Here is a 24,022-nt window from a genome sequence, read left to right as displayed (position 1 = left end):
GGTATCACCCTGCATATACTGTAGGAGCAGTGGTGGCTGGTGACATTTGAAATTGGCGGGGCGTAAAATTGGCGGTGGAGAAAAGTCCATACAGGAACAAACACCAGAGGCTATTAGAATGTTAGAGAAAAGTTGGCCGGTGATTTCATAATATGCGCCACACGAGATAACAGTCCTGCAGACTTCCCACACACTCACACATGGAAAAGACAGCACATAAAGCAGGGGTACAAGCTTACCAGTCTGTTAAGCCTCCACAGGCTGCCGGGTCTCTGAGGATGGCTGCAGCCCGTTCTGGCACTCCGGAGATTTCTAATTTAAAACCTCTTTTAAATGCAGGCCATGTTTTCAAATTGGTCTGACTCTTGCACAAGCTTGCCTGAACACCTTCACACTTTCACTGAGGTGAAAACCTATACACGATAAAACGAAGACGATAAAATAAAAACAAACTGCAAACATGAAAGAGGGGCAAACGTGATTTCGAGTCAGGGTGCTCAAGTGTTGGTGCAAGTATTGCATAGGGACGCTGCTTCTAATTGGACAATTAAGGTTCTTCATTCCCACCCCGTAACCTCACGCACATCAGCCAAATATGCATTCCAAGTGCCTGTTTCATGTCTCTCAACAAATCACAACAAATTTATTGGAAGGTTCCCCTAATTATCAACAGGGCAGGGGAGAGTAGTGCAAAATAGGAGACCCTGTGGTTTGTTATTATTGAATGAAGTCAACAATGCTGACTAAAACAAAAACAAGACAGTGTGGGGGCAAGACAGGTCTATAGGAAGTCCTAATTTGTCAGTTACATTATAATGGAAAATGAATATATAGAACACTTTTCATACTGTATGTCCTAATATTATAAAATAAACAAATCTACCAAAGATATTAGAAATATATATAAAAACACAATTTATTATAATACCTCCCTTAAGGGTTACAATCTAAATTATTAAAAAGCATTAAAACAAATTATCCACATAGTGAACAAATCTGTGATAAAAAAAGTCAAAAGAAAGAGTCGACGCAGCGTTTCGGTGTTCGTTTACAATATTCACACCTTCATCAGGACACTTTGACATTTGATTGGTAATCTAAAAATTTAAACAACAGTGTTTTAGATATCTTGTAATTAGGCAGATAAACAGAAATACATACATAGTGTTTCTTTTTGTTTAAGTGTTCATTTTGCCCTATGGCATCCTAGACCTGTTCCTGTGTGGGGACCACCCTCAGTGCCCTCCCTTGTATTCTACTTTGTGTTTATCATGAAACCCTTAATTTAATAATTAGATAAGTCCACGAGGGATAGTTTGGATTGAAGACTATGTCTTCGGACTTAAGGAAAGTTTTTTATAAACAGATGCATGATTTTTTGAAGCTTCTGTTTAAATTTAAAAGACTTCTAAAACAACTGGATACTTGTTTACATCTGTTTCTTATGGTCATGAGATACCTTAATAAAGGGAAAAGAATATTCACAATTATCTCTCAGATCGTCCATGGTATCTGAAGATTTCTACTCTGTTTCATTCCTGATTGTTTACCTGTGATAAGGTAACTGCGTGAAATAATTCGACACGTTTCATGTCTCTGCCACTGAACTTAGAATACAGGCAAACCACAATAAAAAGTGCCAGCATTACATTGTGGTTTGTTGTGCCAGTCTAAGCTTTACACATAGAGTTCCCATATCAATTTCGAACTGCTTCTAACAATTGATGTCATTGTTTTACAGGCATCCGCCCACACACCTGTTCAATCTCGCGCTTCAGCAGCAACAGTAACTAGGCGCCAACCATCACAACGGCCCCGTTAATAACAGACTCAGAATAATAAAATAAATATTAAAAAACTTACCTTGGCTTCCCGCGCTGACTCCCGACTCGAGTCCCGAGACTGCAGACTCCCGCCGTCCTGGATTTTGAATGCCGCCACTGGGTCTGACGTGGAGTGGGCTCTCGTCACTGAAGGCTGCAGGCAGCCTCCCAGCCGGCGCTGATTGGTTCGGCCGGCTGCCCTAACTGCGTCGTTTCTCCTAGTCTGCATCCTGCAGAACGGAGAGTGGGAGGTGGCTTGGGGGAGCGGCTTGCCCACTGTTGCTAATACTGTCTGTTTGGACAGCCTCTCAGGCTGTTCAAACAGTCAGTATTAACAACAGTGGGCAAGCCACTCCCACAAGCCACTCACTACTTCTCCTGAGGCACAGCCGGGAGCCACGTTATTTTGCTCATTCTTAAAATTGTATTGTTTGTGTGATTTTAAAAACATGGTTTACTTGCCTGCTCCTAACAAAGGATTCCTCCTGGCTATTTCCAGACCCCCTAAACAGCCGATTCAGCGCTGCAGTGGGCGAGGCTAGCCTTGATTACAATTGCCGCCTCTTTCGCGTTGCTCAGGCCACGCCCACTTACTTAGGCCACGCCCCTTTCACCAAGCGTATTTAAAGCGCTGAGAACTAGCGCCGCTTGACTCACTACTTCTCCTGAGGCACAGCCGGGAGCCACGTTATTTTGCTCATTCTTAAAATTGTATTGTTTGTGTGATTTTAAAAACATTGTTTACTTGCCTGCTCCTAACGAAGGATTCCTCTTGGCTATTTCCAGACCCCCTAAACAGCCGATTCAGCGCTGCAGCGGGCGAGGCTAGCCTTGATTACAATTGCCGCCTCTTTCGCGTTGCTCAGGCCACGCCCACTTACTTAGGCCACGCCCCTTTCGCCAAGCGTATTTAAAGCACTGAGAACTAGCGCCGCTTGACTCGCTACTTCTCCTGAGGCACAGCTGGGAGCCACGTTATTTTGCTCATTCTTAACATTGTATTGTTTGTGTGATTTTAAAAACATTGTTTACTTGCCTGCTCCTAACGAAGGATTCCTCTTGGCTATTTCCAGACCCCCTAAACAGCCGATTCAGCGCTGCAGCTGGCGAGGCTAGCCTTGATTACAATTGCCACCTCTTTCGCGTTGCTCAGGCCACGCCCACTTACTTAGGCCACACCCCTTTCCAACCTCCCTCTCACTTGCATATAGGATGTGTCCATACCGGAAGCGCAGCGGACGAGCGCAGCGGGCGCGCCGACTGCGCGCCGAAGGCAAGCCCGTCTGCGCCCGTCCGCGGCCGGACGGGGCCCGGGCCATGTCACTCTGCCCAAACTACCACCTTTACTCCCAAGGACCTGATTGCACTGCACTCACTTCGGTCACTGGACACTACCAGTTCTACAAGCCTGCAACAACTAGGTATTTATCAAGCTCGCAGTACCTTTCCTGAGTTACAGTCCCTCCCGTCCCTCCTCACTCCTGAACCCTCAGTCTTTTTCCCTCCTCCTAATCCCCCACTCGCTCAGGCACCCGCTGATATGGAATTAGCAATCATTTACCTTAATACTCGATCACTCGTCAGTCACCAACTTGACATCTTCCACCTCCTGGACTCAGACCGACCCGACGTTCTTCTCCTAACCGAGACTTGGCTGAATGAGGATTCCTCCCCCGACATCTTAGCAGCCATCCCTCCGGGGTATTATATACTCCACGCCAATAGGCCTGCAGGCAAACCAGGAGGCGGCGTAGCCGCCATTATCAATCTCTCCCTCAGGTTCACTTCCCTCCCCCTACTCACCATCCCTCAGGTGGACTGCCTGGCAATTAGACTCGAATCCTCTGTGTCCCCCCTTACCTGCGTCCTGGTATACCGCCCCCCCCCCAATCCATGCCTAATTTCTATTCTAATTTTGGTGACTTGCTTTCTCAGCTCACTATTAATAACTCTAAACTCCTAGTCCTGGGAGATTTCAACTACTGGCTGTCAGATACCCATGAAAGCCCCCAATCTCTGGCTTTCACTGACTTACTAACTGGGCTTAATGGTATCCAACATGTTCATCTACCCACTCACTCCAAGGGCCATATCCTAGACCAGGTGTGGACCTATAACCTTGAAATCAAGTCGCTCACGATCTCACCTTGCCACTGGTCTGACCACCATTTAATTTCTTTTCTCCTTCTGGTCCCTCCCCCGCCCCCTCGCAGCCGACGCCCTAGCCTCCAGGCTCGCAACTGGAACAAAGCAGACCTTGACTTATTCATCACCTCTTTAACATCCTCTGTCATGGCCAGTTCTGGCCCCATTGACTCCCAAGAAGCTGCACTTGTCGAATGGCTAGAACACGCCAGTGACAAGGTTGCCCCCCTTAAGCTAATTAGAACTAAGCGCCCCCACGACGCACATCGTTGGTTCTCCGACAGCCTCAAATTCTTTAAAACTTGGTCTCCGCCAGGCCGAGCGCCGCTGGCGCAGAAGCTATGATCCCTTAGAGAAACCATACTTTCTAAAACTACTGGGAGAATACAAACAAGCAATATCAGCCACTAAAACCGCCTACTTTTCCACAAAAATCCTCAATTCTGCGCAAAAATCTAAAGATATTTATGCAATCGTGGATGAGCTCTCACATCCGGACAGGGTGACCATCAAACCTCTTCCGTCTCAAGCACTCTGTGACTCCCTCAACTGTTTTTTTATAGAAAAAATTACCAAAATCAAAAATAGCATTTCCTCCACACCCCCGGCCATACCCCTCACTGAGGCTGCACCCTCTATTAACCCTCATCTTCTGACTCAGCTACCCTCCATATCAGAAGAAGTTTTCATCGCCTTGCTTAACAAAGTCTCCTCTGGTTCCCCCACAGACTGCTGCCCCCCGCGATTCTCTGGGCTGCCTTTTCAGCTTGCCCCACCCTCCCACTGGCCCTCCTGAACAACTCCCTTCTGCTTGGTGAGGTTCCCAGTCAGTTTAAGAACGCGGAGGTAGTACCTATTCTGAAGAAACCCAACGCCGACCCTACGATCATGGGCAACTTCCGTCCCATCTCCCTTCTTCCCTACCTAAGCAAAGTACTTGAGTCATAGGTCACCAGCATCCTCAGTTCTTTTATTGAGGACTCCAACTTTTTGGACCCTCAACAGGCTGGGTTTAGACCCGCCCATTCAACTGAGGCGGTCATTCTCTCTGTAATGGAGGAACTCCGTAGAGGCGCAGACTCTAACATCAGCCAAGCCTTAATCCTCTTGGATTTGTCGGCAGCCTTTGACACGGTCGACCACTCCATCTTGGTCGACCGTGTCAAGGAGGCTGGTATCGGAGGGACGGCCCTTGACTGGGTCCGTTCCTTCCTGACGAACCGCCACCAATCTGTTCGACTCTCCCAATTCTCGGTGGATAGGATGAAACTCACCTGCGGAGTGCCACAGGGCTCGTCTTTGTCCCCTCTCCTTTTTAATTTATACCTTACCCCCCTGATCCGCTCCCTCCGGGGAAGGAATGCCACTGCATCTAACTATGCAGATGACATTCAGCTCATTTTCAATCTTGACTCGCAGGAAGCGGCCCAGGACTTCCAGTCTACCCTCTGTCATATCAGCGACTGGATGGGCGCTCACCATCTCAAGCTTAACCCCGACAAGACGGAGCTCCTTCTTGTCGGAGGCCCAGCCAATCCCTGGAACTCTGCTTTCTGGCCCCTTTCCCTTGGCCCCCCCAACCCCCCCCCCCTAGTCCCGCTGATGAAGTAAAAAGCCTGGGGGTCTACATCTCACATGATCTTTCCATGAATCATCAGGTCAGTGCCACAGTATCCTCCTGTTTCCACCAGCTCAGAAAAATTCGAAAAATAGCTCACTTCCTGACCACTGAAGCTCTCACCCTGGCGTTGTTGGCATTAGTCATCTCTCGGATTGACTATGCCAACGCCTTGTACGCAGGCATTCCGCAATATCAAATAAAGAGACTTCAGCTAATACAGAATCAGGCTGCCCGCCTGATCTATCGTCAACCAAAACATCATCACGTCCGTCCCCTCCTCAAAGCCCTTCACTGGCTCCCTGTGTCGGAGCGCTGTAAGTTTAAACTTGGCTGCCTAACCCATAAATCCCTGGCCGGCATCGGCCCCTCTTTCATTTCGTCTCTCCTGCACCCGTACGCCCCCTCCAGACACCTCCTATCTTCCCACCACGCTCTCCTCCAGACGCCTAGGTTTAGGCGCAAAAAGCACGGAGGCCTTAGATTCTCCTTCCTGGCCCCCTCACTCTGGAACTCTCTTCCGTTGGATCTCAGACTCTCCCCTTCCCACCCTCACTTTAGGTCTCTCCTAAAAACCCACCTCTTCCGCGGTGTTTATACATAAGGTCCCTCTTTCTCTCTCCTCTGCCTCCCCCTGAATTAGTGAACAGCGCCAAGAAACCGTCCGGTGAATGCCGCGCTCTACAAATTCTTTTTACATTACATTACATTATACTCCCCACTCCCCCCTGCCCTGAGGCTCGAGTAACCAGGAAGTTCTGCTGACTGCTTTCTCGCCGTGCAAGAAGGGCAGGCAGAAACAAATGGTAGTTATAAATAAATAACTACCATTTGTTTCTGCCTTCTTCTCGCACGGCGAGAAAGCAGGGGGGGGGCGGCGCCCAAATGCCCCCATGGAAGAACCGCCACTGTGTAGGAGTTAGTACCACATTAAAGAAAGTGTCCTACTTCTCTGATTCTAAGCATGTAACCCCATACACGGGTTAGTATCCCAACATCTACCTATATGCTTAATAAAGTAAATGCATCTTCTCACTTCGCTAGCTAAATCATTCACATATAGGTGAGAGGCAGAAGCATGTAGTACATCTCTCATAATACTATGTTGACAAATTCAACTTCATGTCTGGAGAAGATAAAGATATAATTTTTCAACATACATCACAGACTTTGATCTGTGTTTATGGCATTGGTTGATCAAAAGCACACCTGTATCATAGGCTGATAAATACTGATACCCTGGGGCTCGTTATTTATCAAGTGGGATAACTCGCACCTACTACAAGTTCTTCCCCGATAATGGGGAATAACATATTTATTATGGTACTTACCCTAGCAAAATCTACATGCATGCTTGTGCTTTGAATGACTGCATTTCTTAAAACACGATGAGTTCGCAGCGAGGCAACATTTCCCGCACGCGCCCTCAGAGGCACCATAATGACATTCTTCAAAAATAACAAGTTCAATACCAGTTCTCTAACCAAGGATATCTGGTCTCAGCAGGTGTCAATGCTCTTGATTGACCAATAATAGTCTAGGGTATCACTTCCGAATGGAAATAATGCTTAATCAGAGATCTTTAGCAGAGTCACAGCGCCAAGACACCCACGGGTAAATGTTGCGCTTTATAAATTTTTTAAATAAATACCGTATTTTCCGGCGTATAAGACGACTTTTTAACCCCTTAAAATTTTCTGGAAAGTCGGGGGTCGTCTTATACGCCGGATACAAAATTAGACCGTCTGTTTTCATGGTTTGTTTTAACAGCGCGGACTACTCCTGAAGGTTCCCGCGCTTCCGGCCCAGCCGGAGGTGGGGGAGGGTGGCTCTAATCCGCCCGCCAGCCACAGAGTAGAAGAGTCGAAGAGCATTGCATCCTGGGGGCTCCCGCGCACAATTGGCTTTCAAGCCGCAACTTCGCTCCTACTTCGCCCCTACTGCCTGGTGGGTACCCCCGAGGCCTCCCGCAGAAATTGGCAGCCATAATGCCGGAGGATTCCCGCCGGCTCTTGCATCGGTGGACAACGCTGAGGATCCGCGATAGCATCCACGGAGTCGGAGGACGCTGCCGGGCACTGGAGCTGCTTCACTGCGGTAAGCTGAGCGTACTCGGAGGACTAGCGGGTGGAGAGATTACGGTAGGCTTGCAATATTCCCAGCATACAAGCAAGGTGGAAGAAACATTTCCCGCCTAAGTTACATGGTTCAAAAGTGACAATAGCGAGCAACCAAAATACATGAGGTAGCAATCGGTACATTACAAGAGAAAAAAGTGATAAGTGTGCAGGTTATAAAAGCGTACAAGGTACAAGTAGAGCGTTGGACTGTGCTGGAAGTGGGGGTAGTCTTATACGGCGAGTATAGCACAAAACCTAAATTTGATCAAGCAAAGTGGGGGGTCGTCTTTTACGCCGGGTCGTCTTATACGCCGGAAAATACGGTAAATACAATAATTGATGCAAAAGGTCCCTTTTAACTAACCTTCATTCCTTGTGCTGCCGCCTCTGGGAATGTTGACCGCGGGTGCTGACACTTGATAACGCTGCACCTGGAGGTGCTTGCTGCTCCTGTTTGCTCGCTGCCCCAACCGTCGTGACTGACCTTGGGAACTGCATCACCCAGGGTGCACTACGGCCAGACACAGCTGCTACAGGACCCGCAGACGAGGGGGAGGCACCGGTCCACCACAGCACATAAAGCGCAGCTTCTCTCCCCACAGAGTTGGGTCCCTTCAACTAACCTTCAGTCCACGTGCTGCCACCTCTGAGGATTCTGACCGTGGGTGCTTACACTTGATAACGCTGCACATGGAGGTGCTTGCCGCTCCTGTTTGCTCACTGCCCCAACCTTCGTGACTGACCTTGGGAACTGCATCACCCAGGGTGCACTACGGCCAGACATAGCTGCTACAGAACCCCCTGACAAGGGGGAGGCACCGGTCCACCACAGTGCATAAAGCTCAGCCTCTCTCCCTGCAGCGTGGGACGTGCGCGGGACATGACGGGCGAAGCCTGGGCGCATTTAAGCCAGTCCGTGACTGATTGAGGCTGGGCTGGGCCACCCCCCTGAGAAATCCATTTTGTGAGTTTACATCTCCACTGCTTTCTTATAGGAACAGTGTTGTTGCAAATTGAAGCTTATGCCTTGGAGGGAGGTCGGAATTAGAGAAGGCAACACTATAGTACTCAAAGCCATGTAGGGAGCGATTTTACGTGATTTATTTGATTAGTTGCTTCTGTCCTACTCTCCCATTGAGAAAATCTAGCTACAGTATAGCATGTGGGACAGTACCTCTCCACCTTCAAGGCCTAATACTTCCCAGAAAGCCTCCGTGCACACGCCTACTTTAAAACCGACTGCAATTGATAAGATGCTTATGCAGGCAAGTGGAGCTGTCTCTAATGAAATAGAACGCACCGAAAGACAGCTTTCTTTGACGCCCTTGATTCTAAGCTCTCCAATGACTCTGGAAATAGGAACTTCTGATTCCCCCAAAGAGTAAATCTTTCGACCACTCCTGACATAAGGCCACACTTGAAAAATCGATTCATGGAAACCAAAATAAATCTGACATGGGGGGTCGGGAGGGGGAGGAGAAGGGGGGAGTGGGGGGTAACCAAAAAAGGAGGCCAGAGTAAGAAAAAAGTCCAAAAGGAGGGAAAACAAGTGCAATCCTCTATGGGTACAGCAAAAAGGATGCAGACAGAGGGTCATATCACTGGTGAAAATAGTGTAGCAGTGGTAGAGCTGCCAATATGGGCCCTAAATTTGGCTAAAGAACTTAAAACGCACTTTGAAGCCCTAGTACAGACTGAGCTCGAAGTTGTTAAGAGACACATTGAGAAGCTCACTTCTCTGGTTGATACTTGGGGGAGTAAAATAGATAGCATTTCCAGTATTCAGGATAACTTTACATCCATTGACCAGGTTTCTATTAGCCAAAGTAACATGCCAACCACATTTGCTTCCTCTGCTTTAGTAGCTTCTGAAAATCTACGGGGCCTATCTCCTGTAATCAAAAAATTGTAGCAGGAGTGTCACAACAAGGGGCACCTATGGAGGGGGGCATTGGCTATGCCCCCTTGACCTCGGTAACAACTTTAGGACCGCAAGTGAGACAAAACTCTCCAAGTAATTATAGAAGGGATCACGGAGATAACAGACAACCGGATAGAAGCCCAACTAAACCAGGCTTGCCATGTATTGATCTACCCCCGGCTTCGACTCCTTACACTGTAGTCCTATCTGGAGTACCAGAGTTAGCAACAGGAAGAGTCCTATCTTGAATTAACAAATAAAGTAATTTATTGGTTAAACAAATATAGACCACACCCACCTCTAATACAGTGTGAAATCCTATTTGCAAGGAGGGTGAGTTGGCTGGGACAGAGGCGAAAAGATATCCCGGGGGATTGTATCCTGATTAATTTTAGAGACCCTAGGGTGGTACAATATACTCTGAATTGAGCCATTCTAGGGAGACTAGTGACAATCAGACAAATCCCCAGGGTTATTTTTATCCTCCTAATTGTTTGATAAAAAGAATGGGAGGTCTATATAAAAAATGGAAAATGAGAGCCCAGACCGAGAATCTGCCAAATATGGGTATGGTGAGCTGCTAGGAAGAGGTACTCTGACCCCCCGCCTGCTGCACCGTCCTGATAAAATTAATTTTCAGGCTTCTACAAAAGCGACGAATGCGCTGTGTCAAAAAAACCCCGATTAATTACTTTCAGACAATTTTTCCTACCATAGCGACGAACGCGCCTTGGCAGCGATTTTGATTATGTATTAAAACCCAATTTTCATAATTTCCACGCACTGGAAGAAACAGCTACCACCAGAATCCCCAAGTAGAGCTTGGAATCTAACTTAATTTAATATTCCTTGAAAAGCTGCGACATGCGCCCAGCTGCTCTGCACAAGTGACCACCCTTGCCCTTTCCCTTGGCAAGTTTCAGGAGGCTCAACTGTCCTGATGAAGATCTAAAATAATATAGATCGAAACGCCGTCGACCTACCCAAGGAATTTCACGTGTATCATTGTAGATAATTGTTGTGTGTGTTTATCCTTGTTGTGTGTGACAGTTCGTTCACTTTTCTCACTTATGTCACGTCCTGCACCGTACTACTCACCTGAGCACCTGAAATACAGTGTATATATATTTTTTAATATTTTGTGTTTTGATATAAGAAAAGAGTAAAAATAAATAACTCATTTTTCCTACTACCAATGCTCCCTAGCGATTTATTAAATACTCGCTGTTACCCTGTTTTCCTTTAAGGACCACATAAGGCCTACTCCGAACCATTGTTCTATAAAATTATTAAATATGGGTATGGGGCAGAACTATCCCCGCTCTTTAACATCCAAGTCAGCAACAGATATAGTAGTCTGGACCTAGTCAATTGACTGGATCTTCCAGTTGAATCAATAGAAGGTAGAGCTATCCAGCCAGCTGTGCTTCAAGTTTATGATAGATCTGAGATAGCGGTCCACCCTCCAAGGGATAAACTTGAGGTTGTAGTCGCTACTGGAAATTTGGGTGCTCCACCAAGAACACCAGGGGAGCCCCCGGGAAATATATTGGTCAGGGAGGGGGTACCTCGCCAAGTGCTACACCAGGATTTGGAACCCATGCATCCACAGATCGGGAAAATAATAGATCCGTATAACATAAAGATCCTATCCTGGAACATAGCCGGTCTTACTTCTAAGCTAGACCTCCCCGATTGGGGTGAATATATTGATACCCATGAGTTATGTCTTTTTCAAGAGACGTGGTCCACTGTACCACTATATAGGACAGGATTTGTGGCCTATTTTACCCCAGCTTTGCAGGAGCAGAGAAGTAGACCCTTGGGGGCCTGAGTATCTGGTTTGCCACCCACTTGGGCTGCACAATTAAGGTATTAGATACTGATTCTTTGGATATCTTGTGTATTCTACTCTCTTTTGATGGTGCATTTAAGTTAGCCATTATTAATGCATACTCTGGTCCAGTGAGGAAGGGGCAAACTTCTTACACGCTAGATTCCATGGCCTCCTTCCTTTGCACATTACCAGAGTCTGTCCATAAAATTGTAGGGGGAGATTTTAATTGTCATTTTGAACCCCTTAATGACATAAGCTCAACTATCACTAGCGAACAAGACTCCGTGTGGTCTATACCGGATTGCAATGTTTATCCAACAAGAGAGTGGACTCCCCTTGTTCTTCAAGTGGGCCTGCAACAGTCGATTCCCTTCAGACACCCCGGGAAATTCCATTTTTAATAAACCGGGGCAGGCCTCTACAATTGATTACATTCTGGTAGATGTTGAGAATTGGTCTAGAATAAAGGATTTTGTGGTTCAGCCTTGATGTGAAAGTGACCACAACCCATTGGTACTTATGACAGTATACCCTCAAATTAGGGGTGGTGAGGGTTTGACAACACAACCTCTCCCAAGCTTAACTGCAACAAACGGGGGTAGAAAAGTATGTTGGGGGACCCTTGTAGCATCTAATGAAAAAATGGCCTCTTTGTACACACAATCTATTCCTTATCTTGAAACTGCTTTTTGTGTGTCACAAAACTACCAAGGCCACGAAATATTGTTGTTGATAAATAAGAACCATCAAGAAATGGTTTCAAAGCTTGAAGAGTTTTTTTAAAAATATGGAATCCATCGTAAACCTGCTTTAAAATCCGAACCCCCCTGGTTTAACAAAGCCTGTCGGGATGCAAAACATGCACTGGTGCTCGGGGTCAAAAATAAGGACCCCGTATGTATCAGATTGGCCAGGTCTCACTATAAAAATACCCTAGCTGAAGCTAAAGCTGCTCGGGAGATTGAAAAATGGGAAGCAATTAAGATAGCTTTGGACACCAGAGAATGAGAAGCTTTTGGAATCTGGTTAAAATTGGTCATTCCGAATGCAACTCGGCTATAGAACCAAATCTGGCAGAAGAAGCTTGGAGAGTATATTTTAAAGGTCTATATTTCAGGCCTATGGATGAAGTAGCAGCCATTGGTAATTAGATATAGATCAAATCCCCGTAAATACCGATCTGCCACCTTGTACAACGATGGAAGTTACCTTGACGCTGAGAAAATTACTTCCCAACAAGGCACCGGGATTGAATAGAATCCCGGTGACCTGTTCAGAAGCGACCAGCTAGTATGGGCTCCTTAGCTACAGATCCTATTCATTGCTATTGTACAGGGTATGGCACTTCCTTCAACTTAAATAAAAATAAATAAATAAATCATACGCTCTTATATAGCGCCTTATCACCGTAAGATCCTAAGGCGCTTGCTTTGGGAACCCGTCCTGGTCTTTCTCTGCTAGATTACCCCTCCTGGGCATCCCCAAGGTGAAGACCAAGCATCCTATTGCGGTGGGGCCATAGTGGAGATTAAGCAAACTATTGCCCAGAGTTGCAGAGTGTGAACCCACGATTCAAGTAGGCACCGAGGCGAGAATTATCGAGTCCATGGACATTATGAGCTCAAGACCCTGCCGCGTCGGGAATTGAACCCTGGTCCCGGGTCTGACCTCTGCATCAGGGTCTGCCTCCTCTAACCGGTGAGCCACACTTCTCCCATGGGCTGGTGCGGAAATTATTCCAATTTTTAAAAAAGGTTCCCCCCTCAATCCGGGAAATTATCGGCCAATAAGCCTGATTGATGTTTCGCAAAAGATATTTGTACGTGTTCTGCTGGGGCGATTGCAATCTTGGATGGAAGAGATGAATATTTTAACCCCTCTACAAACAGGATTTAGGTCCACGATCTCGACCATTGATTAGATTTTTAGATTGCAATTAATCCACTGGAAAACAGTTATTTTAGAGGGGGGAGAGCCTTTATCCAGCCTTTGTGGACCTGAAGTCCGCTTTCAACATGGTCCAGCGCGACCAGTTATGGGGTCTTCTCCTTGACATGGGAGCTCCGGTCTATCTTTTCCAATTAATGAAGCGCCTGCATAAAGGCACTAATGCGAGGGTAAGATATGGAAAAAATTGAGAATTGACTGCTCCCTACCCTGTGGAGAAAGGAGTGAGACATAGCTGTGTGTTAGCCCCGACCCTTTTTTCCCTCTTTCTAAATGGCCTAATCTAAATCCTCTTGGCAGCGATGGATATAGATTCTCCAAGGTTAGCAAATTGTAAAATACCGACCTTAATGTTCGCCGATGACACGCTGCTCCTGTCTAAATCTTCAATGGGTTTGCAGTGTGTATTGGACGAGTTTAGTGCATTTTGCAGGAATAGGAATCTTGAGATAAACGTTCAGAAAACTAAATATATGGTCTTCCATGCCAAAACCATCAATTGCCCGCACCCCCAATTGGATGGTATGTGCCTAGAGGGAGTGTCCACTTTTGATTACTTAGGTAGCACTCTTAATGATAAGGTGACTGGGGGACTTAAATTAAGAAGGCCACATTTAAACTAACACAATCAATGGGTGGTATCCTGAAAGTCCCAAAAACTTTTACACAAAAAGTGATCGCCCCCCTGCAGAGATTTCCAAACCCCAAGCGAGGGGAGCCTCTTTATATGGAGCAGAATGTTGGGGGCACTGTTCATTGAATTCTCTATGGGTCATAGAGAATACTTTTATTAGGCAATTGCTTGGTCTGCCGAGAAGCACGCCCTTAATCCCATTGAGGATGGACCTGGGCATTGCCCCTATTGCCGACCTAATTGCCTCTCGCCCCCTCCTTTTCTGGCGTCGCATATGGAGTACGCCAGAGTTAGCTACCTATAGGGAGGAGCTGAGGGATCTTATGTCCATATTCGGAGCAGCCACCTTACCCTGGCTATCTTATTTTAGGCATCTATGCTCCTCGCTGGGGTGGGGAAATATGTGGTCCACCCCGGAAGAGGCATGCCCAAGTATTCCTAAAAAGTCTTTACTTGCTGTTTTTAAAGATCACAAACTTGCCCTGTTGACCCAGAGTATGAATTCCTGTTCTCTGCCCTCAAGGTTTCTTGATGTTAAGCGGCAGTACAAACTAGAGTTGACCCTAGATAGCATCCAACCGTTTATAGCAAAAAAAATTGTAAATGCAATTTAGGCACGGTACGCTCCCGCTCCGTGCATTTACGAATAAATGGAAGGGTGCTAAAAAAGCTGATTGCCCTGGCTACTCTGATTCCGAGGAAACAGAACTCCATGTAATGTTGTTTTGCCCTGCCTATGATAGGCCCAGATCGAGGTGGGTTATCCAACTCTGTAGGAATTTGGGGCTTATAAACTATGCTGAGGTCTTTAGGCTACATAAATATGAAACACTCCCATTATTTGTAGTTGTTACTTCGAAATATCTATATGCAATGTGGTGTATAGGCAGAGGTATCCTCAAGGGAAAGAGCTGGATAGTAACCAGATGCTGCTCTCTCGCTAATAAATGTAAATGTTCTTATGCTTTTATATTGTGTTTTAGAGAATTGTCCCAAACAGTTTCGTTTTGGCAAAAAATATATATTTTAAATGTTTTACTACAATTTTTTTTTTTTTAAGAATCAGTTTTTTTATGAGTTTTATAATTTCCATGAATGTGACCTGGATCTATATGTATGTTAAACCTTGTGGGGTAGGAAAGATCGGCAGTGCTAATTAATATCAAACTCTGAACTTACTATGTAAAAACTCTATCAAATTGTGATGCTTTGAATATTTATCAATGATGTAGTGTTCTCCTGTCAACATCATTTTATTTTATCACATGTAATATGTTTGTGCTTTTATGGCTTTTATAGCCGAAATAAAGTTCTTTTGACTTGACTTGAAAATCTGCACGTTCCAGAAATTACCTGGCATTTTTTCTATGGTAACTTTCAGCATGTTTTACCTGCTGAAATTTAATTGCAGGGGTCAAACTTTTACACCCTGTAATTATTGGGTATGATAAAGTCATCAAAACTAATTGTGATCCCCGTGCTATTTTATGGACCACTGCTGATAAGAACCTAAGTCTTTTGGTTTTTTTTAACAGGTTTACACTTATTCTGCAATGAATTTTCAATTCACAGTCTGCGTCATTGATCTCAACTGGTTTTTCTACACGAAGGTATTAGGGTGGACTATTCAGCAATAATCTGCCAACATCTCCCAGGCAGAGATAATTCACTGTAGAAAAACCTTAGCATTGTTTACATTAACACCATCGCTGCTTTGAGATCTCCCCTCCTGTGCTGAAGGTCACTGGAAACGGGTGTGGTCATGACGAGCTCAGCTCGTCATGAGTGCAGATCAACTTTGCCTCATGACGAGATGAGCTCGTCATGAGCATGGAAGGGGTTAATAAAACCAGTAAACCAAGCACACAGCTATAGAACACTGTCAGGAACCCAGCACCCATTTGAGTGAAGAGAGCATGACAGAAGTAACAGGACCTTACCGTAGTTGAAACTCCACCTCACTCGCCAGTAGTAGAAATTGGGCTCAGCCTTCCTCCACCGACTCAGAAGGTATGCATCCCAAAATACAACAGTTTGTTTCTGCTCCGGTGCTTATGTAGTGTGAACCAACCTAGATAGGTAGGGAGCACTGTACATTCCATAGAAGGTTGGTAGACTATTTACCAGATTGTGTACAGCAAGTGGGTATTACACAAATATATTGCACACACAGAAATTAAGTGATTTACAGAGACTCACGTGATGTTGAGCCAAGTGCCGAGGCCGTAGTTCAAACCTGGTTTCTCAGGTTGGCATCTCTAGTCACTGATCCACAACTTCTCTTTCACATTATTCCTTGGAATCTTTGACTTTAGTGAAACAAACAGTCATGAGACACCATCAGTGATCGCTGAATCACTGGTTAACAAACAGCTGACCATGTTCTTAGAAGTCAACGAGATATGGCATCCCAATCAGGCGGGGTTTAGAGCCCAGCATTCAACAGAATCGGCTCTACTGTACACGACAGATACCATTCGTACTGCCCTAGACCAAGGAAAGAAGGCCGTCCTGATTTTATTAGACCTGTCGGCGGCTTTCGACACGGTCTCCCATGCCATCCTATTAGATCGGCTAAAAACATCGGGCGTGAAGGGGACGGTTCTAGAGTGGTTGGAAAACTACCTAAGGGACAGGAGACAGGTGGTAACCCTGGGGGAATTTACCTCCACGGAAAAACATCAGAAGATGGGAGTACCCCAGGGGTCCAGCCTTAGCCCGACATTATTCAATGTCTATACTGCGCCTCTGATTAAACTAATATCATCCTTTGGCATAGAGGTAGTAGCATATGCCGATGATACGCAGTTAATACTGGTTACGGATAGGGACAACCAGTCATGGGAAGAAACATTCAAGGAATGTTTGACTGCCACCTTCGATTGGATGCGGAAGAATCACCTAAAATGTAATACAGGAAAAACCGAGATCATTCCGCTAGGCCCAAATAATGACTTTATTCCCAGGCAATGGTGGCCAGAAAGGGCAGAAATACCGCCTCATACAACCATAGTTGCTAGGAACCTGGGGGTCACGTTTGATTACAATCTTGCCTTCAAGCAGCAGGCAATAAAAGTGGCAGGAATGTGCTTTGGCTTAATCAAAAGCCTGAGGAAATTCTTTGATATACTCCCTTTGGAGACGAGGAAAACTGTTGCAGTAGCGTTGGTAACGTCGCGCTTAGATTATTGCAACAGTTTGTATGCTGGCACAAATAAAGAAGTAACTTACAGGCTTCAGCTAGTGCAAAGCGCTGCTGCCAGATTGGTGCTAAAATGGCCAAAAAGATCGTCAGCCTCAGGGGCATTAAAAGCTCTTAATTGGCTTCCTATTGTAAAAAGGATCCTGTTCAAGGTTTTGATTATAACATTTCGAGCAATGCACAAAACAGGACCACTATATCTACAGAAAAAATTCAAGAGATACTGCCCAACCAGAAGCCTACGATCATCAAATTCCAATACTCTGGTGGTTCCTAGGTTTCGTTTAAAAACCCGTGGAGGAAAGTCCCTGGCAGTACTGGGTGCAAAGGCTTGGAATACTCTGCCTCCTGCCCTGAGAACTCTAGTTAAAGAAACAGAGTTCCGTAAAGAATTAAAAACTTGGATATTTAAACTGCAAGATAGCATGGCCAGAACTCTAGTTTGATGCTTGCCTTTGTATTTGGTCCAACTCTGAGTCACTTTGTCATCTGGTAATTTGCCGGAGGTAGCGCCTAGATGCTCTATTGGAGCGATTGCTGCGCGATATAAATAAAATTTTACATTACATTACATTACATAGTGTGCCCGATGGGTGAGAGATGCCTTTATGTTCGGTTCCTTTGGCTACTGTATTGTGATAATGAAATCTTTCGTTAATCTTTGCAGTTCTCACATATGGGACTAAGAGAAACTAGTGGCTACCATAGGTTACTGCCCTCTCACTCACTTTGGAGACAAATCAAGGTCGTCCACATGCTGTTCTGAGATACAGAGTCTTGAATCTGTCTGCATTTGGGATTGCTCCTTAAACTTCTCTGCATTAGACTTCATCAATATTTTCCATCTCTGTTGAGAAGACATTCTCGATCTTGGCACCGCAGTCAGCATGCAGTTCTTACATCCACTTTGGTAAAGCACACTCCCTTGAAGAAAATCTCTTCTCCTCATCTCGACTTTAGAAGTGGATATTCACCAGCTTTAGCCCTGTGCTGTATCACACGGATTAAAAAGTCCTCATTGCTTTTTTTCTTCCTCTTGACGCATGACGTAGTTGTGATGGCAGACCACGGCAACAACTGCCATAGTAAGCACAGCTCAAAACCAGATACTGGTGAAGGGTAAGTAGTCAGGCCCTCAGGTCTTCCATCATCTAGGGACACGCCTGCTCCACTGAGCTGGAGGATGGATCAGGCTTATACAGTGTGCCCACAACCACTACAGTGGAGCAGGAGATGTTCCAATTTCACAGGTCCAGACCACCTTTCTCCTTCCTCGTGCTGCCTCCCACCTCTGTCAACCTCAAGTTGATAACTCTGGAGCCCTGATTTCCCTTGGAGTATCTCCTCAGGCACGGTTGCACCTTTTCTGGCACCTCATTGCTGGCTCCACTGGCTGATCTGCACTGGCAGGAGAAGGCTTAGTTCATGTTGCCACTACCAGCTACGCTTGCCACCGCTATCTGTGGCAAGGAGGCGCAGCTTCAATCTCGGTTCTTCGCCCTCGAAGTACCACTCGTGCAAACAAATGTCTACAGGAGTTCACAGCACCGTTTACACTCTGTAGTGCTCTTTCTCTGTATGTGCATGTAGTGGTGACACCACAGCACGAGGGAGGAAGGATTTGATCCAGGTTTTGACCAAGAATCCTCAGCGCAGTTCGTCTCCGCTCCCTCAGGATGATTTTATCTTCTTATGACTGCTTCCTTCATTAGTGTCACTTAATTCTTGTTGTTTCTCATCTCCAGGTACCATTTTCAGAAGTAATAGCACATGCTGTCATGCAGCTGAAGGAGCACGGTTTTTGTAAATAAAATCTGCTCGATGTAATCCACTCTAATGCATGCTTTTTATAATGTGTGTGGAATTACGAATACATAATAGAATGTACAACGTGTGTAATGTGCATAAGGCACGACAGTTTGATTTTCTTAGTCAAAATAATAAGAATAATGCTAACTGGATGTTATTCTGTCTTCCAAACTGCAGAAAATAAACGATGGAGAAAATGCTTTATTCTTCGTGGAAGTATAATGTAGGCCTTTACAAATTGTTCTCTGTTTTGCTAAATAATGTAGGCCTTAGAATCGTTAGAGGATGTGCTTTTCCGTGCTCCTGTCCTTCAGATATTACAAATGCTTCCTTAGAGTACAGATGTTTTGCCTAAATCGTTACAGTTCTATCCTCTCTAGGCGATGGATGTAGATGACATGAATGTAACTGTTTCTAGATTTTAAATACATTTGTAACCAGGTTCTTTCCTCTAACTCTCTTGGAAGTTATACAATATGTAGACAAAGAGTGTTTAGAAAATAGTAGTAAAGTCACTGTCAGTAGACTGTTACACCATCATGAATAACCAATAGATAGGCTTGCTGAAGAGGGAGAATGCAACACATTAACAGAAGAAAGGAAGGAGCCTACGATTCCTGTGGGAAAGTGTTCCTCGACTTGTTCACAAGAATGGCGACCTGGTCTGCATTCGTGGAATACTGCATGCAGTACTGATTCCGGATTCTCTGGCTGGCAAAACCTGCTAATCCTAAGAGACTTTGCGCATCACCGGCTGGTGATGCTGCTCTTGATATTCCCTAATGACCATGGGGTTAGCTTTTCAGACTAATTGCACGCTGTGCATTAGCATTTGCGTTACGTAAGTGAACAGTATTTATGGATGTTTTTCTCTCTCTCACTCCTCTATAACTGATGTTCTGATGTCTTCATAAATGAGCTATTATGAATATTGTGAATCTAATCTGTAGTTTTATGAACCAAATAATGACATTCTAATTTGTATTTGTGGTTGACCATTCATAATATGAAATAACAAGAAAAGCCTAAAAGAAAAGAATAGTGATATGGATTTAATTCTGAGTTCTCTAAGTTATTTGGACTTGTTTATAATGACTAAAGTTTAGCATATTTCTTCATTGTAGGTCCTCGTGGAGAAATAGCTTTCCGTCTTTCATTGTTCAGTTCCTTTTAGCTCTACCAAAGATTCATTGGAGGACCTTTGATAATGCTAACTGAGTAATAATGACATATGGGCTCGTCATTCGAGTTAACATTTCCGATTAGTAAATAGTGGTTGATGTGGATAGGGTAGTGACAAAAATCCTCCAACGCTTCCGCCGCATCCCAGCTCCACATTTGCCCTTCTCATTTTTAGCCCTTTGCCATTAATTTTCAAAAAACCTTCCCGGCTGAAGGTTAAGAAGAGGAAAACGTAGAGATTTCTGTTCTATTTAGTTTGAAATTTGGTCGGCATTGATGTATAGAATGTTCACATTTGAGGTGCTTGACTACTAATGTATTTTGTCTGGTCTTGCAGTTACTTATGTGATTGCTGCTCGGCAGGTAGGTCACTGTCCAAGCATTGAGCTGCTTCAGAAATCTGAGGCAATCCCTTTTCACAGCATTCAGTGCAGCAGGGTGAGCTTTTTAGAGTGAACTCTTACACACAATAATGTAGTCCCTAAACACCTACTTTCTGAGGTACATGGGTGTGGAGCAAGATTAACCTCACGCAACACGCGACCGCGCTTCTGCAATCCAACCTCTGGTCTTGAGATGTTATCCATACTAATATAATAAAGACAGTGCCCAAACCTTTGTGGCGGGTAATCTCAGGAACTACAGCACCAATCACAATACCCAATACAGCGTTGGAAAGGGCAGTTGCAGCAGAAGGACATAGGCTATGCAGACGCCCACCATATACACTTAAAAGGTAAAAGAACCGTGCCAGCAAAGTAGTCCCTTGTGGGCGTGTCTGCGTTGTGCTGTGGGCGTGTGCTGGGGGGTGTGACAAACGCTGGGGGTGTGTGGTACGTTCCACCCTTCATGCCATGTCTCATATTGGGTGCTAATCACACCCTGCTCCCTTTATATACCCCTGCACCCCATAATCCTAACCCACCCTTACTCCTTAAAATACCCCAACACCCTTAAACACTAACCCATCTTAACCCTATAAATAAACCCTGTACCCCAAAATCCAAACCTAGCCCTGAACCCTATAAATACCCCTGTACCTCAAATCCCAAACCTACCCCTGAACCCTAAAAATACCCCTGTACCACAAAACCCAAACCTAGCCCTGAACCCTAAAAATACCACTGTACCCCAAACCCAAACCTAACCCTGAACCCTAAAATACCCCTGTACCCCAAACCTAGCCCTGAACCCTGAAAATACTCCTGTACCCCAAAACCCAAACCCACCTCTGTAACCCTAAAAATACTCCTGTACCCCAAAACCCAAACCTAGCTCTGAACCCTAAAAATAACCCTGTACCCCAAAACCCAAACCTACCCCTGAACCCTAAAATATCCCTGTACCCCAAAACCCAAACCTAGCCCTGAACCCTAAAAATACCCATGTACCCCAAAACCCAAACCTAATCCTGAACCCTTAAAATACCCCTGTACCCCAAAACCCAAACCTACCCCTGAACCTTAAAAATATCCCTATACCCCCAAACCTAGCCCTGAACCCTAAAAATACCCCTGTACCCCAAAACCCATTCCAATCCCTAAACCCTAAAACTACCCCTGTACCCCATAACCCAAAACTATATCTGAACCCTTGAAATACCCAAACACCTCAAAACATATACCTCAGTACCCCAAAACATATACCCCTATACCCATACTTACCTTATCCAAACATTAAAAAAAACATGCTTTTACCATTCATGCATTTACAACGAATTTCGTTTAAAAGCATATAAAATGTAATGCCATGCGTTATAATGGCATTGCGGAGCCATGGTACTTTCGTAATGAAAGTATGCGGAGTGATGGTATGCGGTAAGAAAGTTGCGAAATAATGGGTGTTTACCCTCCCCCGGAAAGTACATTGGTGGCACGGCGGCCCACATCTCCAGCAACATACTCATTTTTTCACCACCCATTTGAAAAATGCACAGGTCTCTCTCATTGATGGCCAGCACCGACATACACTTTTAGACACACCTCCCGCCACAAGTTCGAGAATTGCGAACTTTAGAGCTGGGGAGCTACGTTCGAATCTCTGCATCAGCTCAACATCCTGTGATTCCAGGCAAATCACTTTTTCTCCCCGTGCCTACCACAAATGAATGTGTTCTTCTGTACTGTAAATTGTGCTCATGCCATGTTGTCGAGTTCGCGCTATATAGTATTGCAAGGAAAAATAAAGTAGGGAAACTCGAGTTCATACACTACTGAACGCGCACTCCTTAAGTGCATCAGCAGTGCACTGTGAATCGGAGCGTTTCACAGGCCTGTCACAGATAAGAAATGCTATCAAAACTAAATCCTACAAAACAATATACTACTGGCCGGCAGCAATTCATACCCGGGCAACGTTGGGACGGGCTGCTAGTTGTATATATTTGTTAACGCCTCCTGAAACAACCGCAAATTCATTGTGATTGAGTTGCTTGATAATGACTGGAAAGAGATTGTTCCCTCTAGCTTCCTATCTCTACAGTGTTTCCCATTGTTATGCTCGGAGCTCTCTTGAGTCTCATTCTTTTAGACAGGCCATTTTAAGATACCGCAGAGTTCAAAGTTATTCATTTATATTCCAATTTTGGCTCATAAACCCAATGGTTCGGAAGATGGGCTTCATCTTGAAGGTACGAGGCGGATGTCTGATATGAAATTTTCCTTTCTTTCTGAACTGTTATTTCAAAGGCCGCAGCATTTCAATCTTTCCCTGTATCCGCTGCTCCTCAGCATCCTTTTCCCTCATTGCAAACCACAATTACACTCTAAGACCTGGGACGAACTGTTCTTTAGTGTAGAGAAGGAAAGTCAGCAGAGCATGGCCTTAGACTTGATAACGTTCCACTCAGAAAGAAGGCCAACCTCCCAACAAACTAGCTACAAGTTGCGTTATTTGCAAATAATGAAAATAACCATAACCATATTTCTGAAAATAAATTGCGCCCATGTGACCTTTTTTTGTATGCGGAACAGACGAAAAATTATACTTGCAGGACTGTTGCTGAAGGAGGGAGGGGCGACTACATGTCTGATGCTATCATTTAATACATTTTAAATAAAAAGTACTTTTTCAGCGTGGCCATCGGATGTAGAAAGTAGATTTCAGCGATGGTCCACCAGCTATCTAGATTTACACTTAATTTAATTTTCAAAGTGCAACCCATAATCTACACCTTCAATGCCTGGTCTGATGCTAAACCTTTTGCTAGGGCTTGTTGTCTGCCATCAGTCTAGGATCGCCAAAATGGCAACTGAGTTTGGCGGTGTTAACATGTTATTGACCACAATATGATACGGCAAAATCTGATATACTACTTGCTTTATTTAAAAATATTCACTTCATTGTTTGACTTTGTCAGTGTGTTAGTCTAATTAAATGTGGTTGCTGTAACGCTCTGCGCAAACCTGATGTATATTTCAGGTCCCATGCATTCCAGTCTTCGTTTCAGCCAGCTAAACGTGCAATTCGAGTTGTGTATCTCAGCACTTCTAAAATAGTCGGACTGTAACTTTTTTACACTGTGCAACTCTTATTTATTACTAATACAGTGCAATTGAAACATGTTAATACAAAATTAACTAACATGTGATACAACGAAATGAGTTTATATTTCATTGACAGTTATTTATTATAACAGTAATGGTTTATTTATGTTTTTCCCCAGGGTACGACATGTCCACATTTATTAGAAGAAACAGCAGATATCTGAATGAGAAAGCCGTTTCTTATCGACAAGTTGCTTTTGACTTTACCAAAGTGAAACGAGGGTAAAAACGTACATTTA

The 24,022-nt window shown here is 44.8% G+C and overlaps 1 protein-coding gene across 7 annotated transcripts in view; it reads left to right on the top strand.

Annotated features, from left to right (window-relative positions):
* Positions 1-24,022, top strand: part of PICALM (phosphatidylinositol binding clathrin assembly protein) — a 495,196-nt gene that overhangs the window by 183,232 nt on the left and 287,942 nt on the right. For all 7 annotated transcript variants that reach the window (XM_086933969.1, XM_086933970.1, XM_086933967.1 and 4 more), the window contains exon 4: positions 23,903-24,005. In XM_086933969.1, coding sequence (XP_086790095.1) covers positions 23,903-24,005 — 103 coding nt within the window. The remainder of the gene's footprint in view (positions 1-23,902; positions 24,006-24,022) is intronic.

The sequence above is a fragment of the Lissotriton vulgaris genome, chromosome 8 (assembly GCF_964263255.1).
Source record: "Lissotriton vulgaris chromosome 8, aLisVul1.2, whole genome shotgun sequence".
Taxonomy (NCBI): Eukaryota; Metazoa; Chordata; class Amphibia; order Caudata; family Salamandridae; genus Lissotriton; species Lissotriton vulgaris.
The sequence above is the reverse complement of the archived record's forward strand: the minus strand, read 5'-3'. Positions and strand labels throughout refer to the sequence as shown.